This window comes from Carlito syrichta, unplaced genomic scaffold, assembly GCF_000164805.1.
Source record: "Carlito syrichta isolate Samal-C Ts95f unplaced genomic scaffold, Tarsius_syrichta-2.0.1 Scaffold311678, whole genome shotgun sequence".
Classification (NCBI taxonomy): Eukaryota; Metazoa; Chordata; class Mammalia; order Primates; family Tarsiidae; genus Carlito; species Carlito syrichta.
This window is the reverse complement of record NW_007255774.1, coordinates 506,886-515,393: the sequence shown is the minus strand read 5'-3', so window position 1 is coordinate 515,393 and position 8,508 is coordinate 506,886. Positions and strand designations below refer to the sequence as shown.

General features: G+C 45.5%; 1 protein-coding gene across 1 annotated transcript in view; it reads left to right on the top strand.

Moving 5' to 3' along the window:
* Nucleotides 1-6,498, top strand: part of LOC103271461 (acidic mammalian chitinase-like) — a 6,978-nt gene extending 480 nt beyond the window's left edge. The window contains exons 2-11 of the mRNA XM_008068928.1: nucleotides 454-483; nucleotides 1,510-1,711; nucleotides 2,577-2,633; nucleotides 2,733-2,898; nucleotides 3,135-3,259; nucleotides 3,440-3,563; nucleotides 4,334-4,519; nucleotides 5,185-5,304; nucleotides 5,420-5,561; nucleotides 6,160-6,498. Of these exons, the coding sequence (XP_008067119.1) occupies nucleotides 454-483; nucleotides 1,510-1,711; nucleotides 2,577-2,633; nucleotides 2,733-2,898; nucleotides 3,135-3,259; nucleotides 3,440-3,563; nucleotides 4,334-4,519; nucleotides 5,185-5,304; nucleotides 5,420-5,561; nucleotides 6,160-6,431 (1,424 nt within the window). The 3' untranslated portion in view covers nucleotides 6,432-6,498. The remainder of the gene's footprint in view (nucleotides 1-453; nucleotides 484-1,509; nucleotides 1,712-2,576; nucleotides 2,634-2,732; nucleotides 2,899-3,134; nucleotides 3,260-3,439; nucleotides 3,564-4,333; nucleotides 4,520-5,184; nucleotides 5,305-5,419; nucleotides 5,562-6,159) is intronic.
* The last annotated feature ends 2,010 nt before the right edge of the window (nucleotides 6,499-8,508 follow it).

The following is an 8,508-nucleotide window of genomic DNA, read 5'->3' as shown; positions in this document are numbered from 1 at the left end:
AAAAAAAAAAAAGATGTACTTAAATTTTTTTTTTTTAAAGATGCGGGGTACAATTCAGAATTAGGTATACAAGTGGTCGTCCTTCAAAGTTAAACCACATCCCCCGAGATTGTTGCTTTTGGCAAAAGTATGGGGCGGGTGATGTACTTAACAGGGAGATGACTCTGTACCGGCTGCCAAATGGTGTTCCACTGCCCCGCAGCCTCCCTCCCCTCTCCAAGCCCCAGTGGCTCTTGGAACTCTAATGGTCTTTTGAATGGGAGTTGGGGTGTGGGGAGGAGGCTTCTAGGAGAAACCCTGAGGCTTTATTAGCCTCAGGAAGTTGGGCACCTACAGACGGTCTTGAAGGAATGAAACACAGGAAAACTTCCTACTGCTAAGATGAGGTTACTACTGTGGGCTGCTCATCTTACGCTGTGTGCTGCAATTCATTGTTCTCTCTGTTGCTTTAAGGTCTGCTCCTTCTGCTGACAGCTGAGATAGGTATGTATTCCTCTTGGAATGAACCACCATATTATTCCTTTTTTGTTACTTCATGATTTAGAAACTCAAAGCGGCCCCGTGTACTGCCACTTCAAAGAATGAATATTAGCTATTCTTAGAGAGTTGGAAATTCCCTAGCCAGGTTTAAGGATTGGGATCATTGGCCTAAAAAAATCTCAAAACTGAATCCAACTAGACAGCAGTCTTAAAAATAAGTGTTAATAATAAAAAGTGAGGCACACATGGTGCCTTCTGCTCTTCAAACATTTTCAAATCTGTCATCTTACTGAATCTTTTAAACAACCCTTCTCTAAGAGGTGAACAGGAAAGGCGTGACCAACCTGTCTCACAGACCAGTACCACGGGAGACATGAGCCATATGACTTGACCCAGATAATACAGGGAGTTCATGGCCAACTCTAAACCAGGAGCCAAGGCCCTTGGCTCCTGGTGAGGTGACTCATTTCTGCCTGCGTGGAATGATTACACAAGGAGACAGCTACAAGTGCTAAAAAAGCTTAAACTATCATCCTTTCTGGGCCTCAGTTTCCAAATGGGAAAAACAATAGTACCTACCTCACAAGGTTTTGGTAAGGATTATTGAGTGAATGCAAGTAAATCACTCAGAACGGTGCTTGGTATGTGTTAAGTAAGCATTAGTCATTGCCACTATGGGCATGTTGATGGGACTAGAACACATCTAAATCATAGTTTACCAGCTTTGCATTTTTATTTTGACTGAAGGTATTGATTTGTAAGTTTCTTTCATTCTCTCTTGGAGGGACAGAGCGATCTCTAAGAGATATCTTCACCCACTAATTGCCTGTAAATTCTAGGTTTGCTACAGCACACAAGGTTTTCACATCGATTTTCTCCTTACCTTTTAACCTTTAATAGGAAAGTTATTTGGAACTTTCGTGTGTGTGTGTGTGTGTGTGTGTGTGTGTGTGTGTGTTTTCTTTAAAAATGTGACTCCCTAGGGAGCTTCTCTGTAACAGTAAATCACTTTCTTCCTCTGGGCGACAGGCTCTGCCTACCAGCTGACATGCTACTTCACCAACTGGGCCCAGTACCGGCCCGGCCTGGGGCGCTTCAAGCCTGATGACATCGACCCCTGCCTCTGTACTCACCTGATCTATGCCTTTGCTGGGATGCGGAACAACGAGATCGCCACCATCGAATGGAATGATGTGACCCTCTACCAAGCTTTCAATGGCCTCAAAAACAAGTAAGTGATGACAAAACTGAGTTTCAAGATCTTTTAACCTGACAAGTTTGAACAAGACTTTCCCCAGAAGCCTTCGTCTGAAATTCCAAACATTCCAATAAGCAGCACACAGGTAACTTCGGAGTTTTCTTATTAAGTGCAGGAATGACTCTAACACGAACGGGAACAACTGGCTCACAGGAGGTGATTGCCAGTTACAGTCCTGCTGATTTGCCAAGAGAAGTTTAGAAACGTCCACCGACTGGTGGACTCAGCTGAGAACAGTCTTCCACCTGGAAGCAGCCCCACACCGGCATTCATAAAGTATTCAGTCTCCTTGTTGGGGGACTTCACCCTGAGGAGAATAACCAGAACCGTGGAGACACTGATATATGCCAAACTCTCCAACAATCATAAATTAGAAAATAAGAATGAGAATGCAGATAAATCAGGCCGGACATGGTGGCTCACATCTGTAATCCCAGAACTTTGAGAGGCCCAGGTGAGAGGATTGCTTGAGCCCAGGAGTTCAAGACCAGCCTGGGCAACAGAGCAAGACCTCGTCCCCACAAGAATAAAAAAGTTAGGGCATAGTGGCACTCATCTGTTGTCTCAGCTACTTGGAGGTTGAGGCAGGATGATTGCCTGAGTCCAGTAGGTTGAGGCTGTAGTGAGCCACGGTCATGCCACTGCACTCCATCCTGGGCAACAGAGTGAGACCCTGACTCAAAAAAAACCAAAAAAAACCCAAGAAGATAAACCAGAATGAGAGCCTGCAGGAGACCTTTCCGGGCTTTTTACTCACTCACCACCTCAGCTGAACATTGGAATGGTTTCCCTTTCTTTCCATTCATTCTGACACAACACTTTGCTTCTTTTCCCTCAGAAACAGTCAACTGAAAACCCTCCTGGCTATTGGTGGCTGGAACTTTGGCACTGCTCCGTAAGTTCTTTTTCAAGATGTCTTCTTTGGTTGATTTTACTTCAAGGTCTTGAGACCACACAGGCCTCACTCACCCTGGCTTCTTTGTGTCTCCCTCAGCTTTACTGCCATGGTGTCCACTCCTGAGAACCGCCAGACCTTCATTGCCTCGGTCATCAAATTCCTGCGCCAGTATGAGTTTGACGGGCTGGACTTTGACTGGGAGTATCCTGGCTCTCGTGGGAGCACTCCTCAGGACAAGCATCTCTTCACTGTCCTGGTGCAGGTGAGTTGAGTTCCAGACCATGTTGACTGGAAAGCACACATCAGTCTCATATGGAAGACGATCACTAGGACCATACAGTTAACCTAGCTCCCTGTGATCTCAGTTGGAGATGAGGGAACTGGAAGCCCTATTCCAGTGAGGAACCTGAAGACTGAAGGATGGAAGAGATTGACTTAATTCAATGTCGTGAAAGGCAAACTTAGAGTTAGTGTTCATAAACTTTCTCTCACGTACAGGAAATGCGTGAAGCTTTTGAGCAGGAGGCCAAGCAGATCAACAAGCCCAGGCTGATGGTCACCGCCGCCGTAGCTGCTGGCATCTCCAACATCCAGTCTGGCTATGAGATCCCCCAGCTGTCCCAGTGAGTGATGCGCCTTATCCTCAAACTCCTGTAGGTGTCACTTAGGCAGACCAGACTTGTCCTTGTTCTTCTGTCTTACTGTCTAGGGACTCTGTTTAGGAGGTGTTGGAAGTGGTGTCTTTTGCCCGCACAGGTATGGGAAATGACCATCGGATAATTGAATCCTTTACCCGACCTCAGGTACCTGGACTACATCCATGTCATGACCTATGACCTCCATGGCTCCTGGGAGGGCTACACCGGAGAGAACAGCCCCCTCTACAAGTACCCAACTGACACCGGCAGCAATGCCTACCTCAATGTGGTGAGTCCCTGGCAGATGCTAATCCAGACCAGAGATGATGCTGTAAATCACATGGAGATTTAGGCACAAAGGGCATCGTATGTTTTGTTTTTTTTTTCTCAAATGGGAAATGTTCTCAAATGGGAAATTCACCTGGCATAATTATTAACTAGTTTCCATTTACTAAAAATTCGCCAACTTGTTAACACTGTACTGATAATTTTATCTGACAGTAAAAAAAGACTAACAGCCACTGCTTTGTTTTTAATTTTTGTAATTTATTGAAATATTGTGGGCACCCCACCCCTCAGGTCCCCTCCCACCATGGGAGCTTTTCTGTCCTCTTAATAAATCCTGCTTTCAAAAAATAAAGAGAGATGTTATTGCTCATATTTCAATAAATTATAAAATGCTTCTTCCACCTTTTTCTTTAATGTTTCCCTTTTGCCCTTGTCTATTTTCTACTTTTCTAATCTCTTGCCCATGTATACCACATAGAATATCAGTCATCAGCCAATGGATCATACCAGGAAAACCATCAAAAAATCTTTTTTTCTCTATCATATATTTTTTGTCAGGTATGGGTAATGCCAAGATATTGGCATTTATTAAAATAATTCGTTGGGATAGAGACATAACCATTACAACAGAAGTATGTCCATGCTGCTTTAAAATATGCTGTAAGTACTTTGTACAGCAGACACAACCAAACCAAAAAGATATCAGCTAAGAGTTCATCGCTAGGCCGTCAACTGTGGGCGAGACTGCTGGCTAACGCACTGCCATTGCAGGATTACGCCATGAACTACTGGAAGGACAACGGGGCCCCGGCTGAGAAGCTCATCGTTGGATTCCCTGCTTATGGACACACCTTCATCCTGAGCGACCCGTCCAACCACGGAATTGGTGCCCCTACCAGTGGCCCCGGTCCTGCTGGGCCCTACACCAGGCAGTCTGGGTTCTGGGCTTACTATGAGGTATGGACCCGGAAATTTTAGGGTGGGAAAAGTGGCTTTCTCTTGGTTCATGTATTTTTTTTTTCTTTCTGAATTGTTGCGGAGATGAGGTCTCCCTATGTTGCCCAGGCTGGTCTCAAACTCCTGGGCTCAAGCGATCCTCCCACCTTGGATACCCAAAGTGCCGGGATTATAGGCATGAGTCACCATACCTTGCTTTTGTTCACTTATTGGACAATATAAACAGTAGTCAACACTTTCTGGCTCATCTGGCAAGCTATTGAGGCTGAGAGTGGATGCTCATGGCTACCTGTAGGGAGGCAAGGCAAGCGCACCTGTTGTGCTACTCTAATTGGACCCTCTCTGAAGGTCCCTTTGGGCTGGATTCCAAATACAGAGAGGGTAGGAAAGCAGGATATCATCAGTGAGATTACATCAGTCTGTAGACACTTCTGTTTGCCGGGACATTCCTTGATTTAAGAGCTTCTCCCCACATTGAAAATAAATAATTCAAGTGCTGTAGGAAGTCAGAATCCCAATGAACTAAGAAGTTTGCTCACAGAGCCATGGGTCTTCCTTTCCAAGCAGCTATGATGCCGCTCTCCTCTACGTTCCCTTCCCATGTCCTCCCACCTCCTCCACAAGGACACTGCCTGCCTCTTGACCTCCTTCTCGTATCCTCTTAGATCTGTACCTTCCTGAAGAACGGAGCCACTGAAGTATGGGAGGCTCCTGAGGATGTTCCCTACGCTTACAAAGGCAACGAGTGGCTTGGATACGACAACACCAAGAGTTTCAAAATCAAGGTAGACTGTGCTCTACGGGTTGTTGTTGCCCGTGAGCCTGTTCCCATCGTAGCCCCAGAACCGCGGGTCAGCCTTGGTATCTGGACATCATTGAATGTCTTTCTAATGACCACAGGCTGACTGGCTGAAGAAGAACAACTTCGGAGGCGCCATGGTCTGGGCCATTGACTTGGATGATTTCACAGGCACCTTCTGCAATCAGGGCAAATTCCCTCTGATCACCACCCTGAAGGATGCTCTGGGCCTGCAGAGTGCAAGTGAGTTCAGGAGTGAGAAAGGTCCCTAAGCCTCAGACTTGAGAGAAATTGTAAAGGCTCCTTGGAAGCTGGGGAGCCATTGTGCAAGTAATTGTCTCACTCTTGCTCCATTTGTGTCTGATAATGTTTAGTGGTGGCAAGGACAGGGCTCTTCGCCATTCCTTTATTCGTTTGTTCATTTCACATGCAACTTTTTGAACATCTATTACATATGCAGCACTGTGTAAGCAACAAAGGTGATCCCAAGTGCATAAATCCCTATCTCCATATAAAAGTTTTCAATCTAGTGAGAAAGATAAGAATGACAAAATTGCAAAGTTAGATACTAACACAGAAGACAACGTATGACAAAGTGTCCCCAAAATGATGTGACCTTGTTTTGAGTTCATGGTCATGAGAAATGTCCGTCGGTAACAACTAAGAAGAAGGATGAGGAAGGAGTTGATACACAGAGGGGAGGGCGGGAGGACATATCAGACCAGGAGACCCAAATATGCCAATGAGGAGCCAAGAATGCAATGCAGGGTATTCGTTCTCATACATCAGGCGTCACTGGCTCTGAGCAGGGAGGTTCAGGATTTGTTCTCTTTCTCTGCAGGTTGCAAAGCCCCAGCCCAGCCCATTGCTCCCATTACGGAGGCTCCCAGCAAAGGCAGCGGCAGCGGCAGTGGCAGCTCTGGGGGCAGCTCCGGCAGCAGCTCTGGGGGCAGCCCCAGTGGGAGTGGATTCTGTGCCAACAGGGCCAGTGGCCTGTACCCTGACCCCACTGACAAGAATGCCTTCTACAACTGCGTGAATGGACAGACCTTCACCCAGCACTGCCAGGCTGGCCTTGTCTTTGATGCTTCCTGCTCCTGCTGCAACTGGTGATAACGTTGGCCAGATATCACCCCTCTCATCCTCAGAAATCACTGTGCAATAAAGGGTTGAGCATTACCACATAATGGCTTCTGCTTCTTCACTGAAGGGCCTTAGATGTAATTAATCCCAACCTCCCAAAGGTGTAGTGTTTCTCTACTGGCCCTCCCAGACCCAGCCTCCATGGCAAGCATCTGCGACATGCACTGTTCTTGTATGGGTGTTGGCTGGCAGAGGGATTCAAAGAAAATGCCTGGTCCCTTCATTCTCAAAACATGTGCTCCGGTGAAGACTGGAGGATCCAAGGATATAAGACTCAGATAACAATGACCCATGAACAAATGTGATTTTTATTTTTTTATTTTTTTTTGAGTTGGAGTCTCACTCGGTCGCCCAGACTGGAGTGCAGTGGCCGCTCCCGGCCACCGCAGCCTCGCCTGCTGGGCTCCAGCGATCCTTTCCGCCTCAGCCTTCCGAGTAGCCGGAATTACGGGCACACGCTACCACGCCCGGCTGATTTTTTGATTTATTGTAGAGATGAGGTCTCGCTGCCCAGGTGGGTCTCGAACCCGTGGGCTCAGGCAATCCACTCAACTCAGCCTCCCAAAGACGCGGGATGACAGGCTGAGCCACCGAGCCCGGCTCAAATGTGATTTTTAAATGATTTATTTGGTGGCCAGGCGTGGCAGCTCATGACAGTAATCCCAGCATTTTGGGAGGCCCATGCTGGAGAATTGCTTGAGCCTAGAAGTTCAAGACCCACCTGGGCAACATAGCAAGATTTCATCTTTATAAAAAAATCAGAAAATTTAGCCGGACATGGTAGCCTGTGCCTGTAGTCCCGGCTACTCAGGAGGCCTAAGCTCAGGATGTCGAGGAGACGGTGAGCTGTGATTGTGGCACTGCACTTCGGCTGGGGTAGCAGAGCGGGACCTTAACTCTAAAATTAAAACGGTCAGTTTGACTGTTTTCCTGACACCACACAATTAGGAGGCTATTGCAGTGAGACTGGGAAAGATGACCGCTTAGAGCAGGACAGCAGCAGTAAAAGTGGTCAGAAGTGATTGCATTCAAGCTACAGTTTTAAGATTTTTTAAGCTAGTATTTCTTTATGAATTGCATGTAGAGTGTGGAGAGAAAAAGAGGAGTCAAGGATAATTCCAACATTTTGGCCTAAGAAATCACAAATATGGAATCGTCATAAACTAAAATGGGGAAATCTGAAAGTCGAGTAGGCTTGGGGTGAAGATCAGGAGTTCAACTGTGGACATGTTGAATTTAAGATCACTGCCGGATTTTTAAGTAGAACATGTCAAGTAGAGTCATGTATACAATTTTTAGAGGTAGAGGCACTTAAAATCAGTAGATTAGATGAGATTATTAAGGGAGTTGAGTATAGAGAGAGAAAGGGAAAAGTACAAGGACTGAGCCTCGGGCATTTCAACACTCAAAGGCTGGGGAAAAGAGGAGGAACAAGTAATGAAGACCAAGGAAGGAGGGTTAGGGTAGGTAGAAGGAAAACCAAGAGACCCAAGCATCCTGAAAACCAAGAAAAGAAACATATCAAGGGGGAGAAAGTGATCAACTGTGTCAAATACTACTGATAGGTCAAGTAGGATGAGGTCTGAAATCAGATTTAAAACCTATAGACAAGAGTAGGATTAGCAAACAGCTGGGTGGCAAAAGCCTGAGTGCAGAAGGTTTAAGAGAGAATGGAAAGAAAAGAATTGAAGACAATAAGGATACACAAACCTGGCTGATGTATATCAAAGATAAGCAAAGAAATGAGGTTAAGAATAAAAGATTTTGGAAAACAGAAGCTGGTTTTGTGTTTTTAAACCCATATTTAGATTTTAGAGGTATGCATGATGAAACTTCAATGCACTTTCAATACTTCTCACCTCCTGATTTTATTGTTATTTGTTTTACTTAATCAAAAATTTAAATATCACTTTGTTTTATAATAGAATTAAATCAATTCAGTGTTGATCGTCAGTACTTATACTACCGCTTCTCTAATACTGGATTCTTTAATTTATCTCCTCGCATGTTTTGTTTTGTTTACCAAGAGGGACTTGCCATTGTCTTC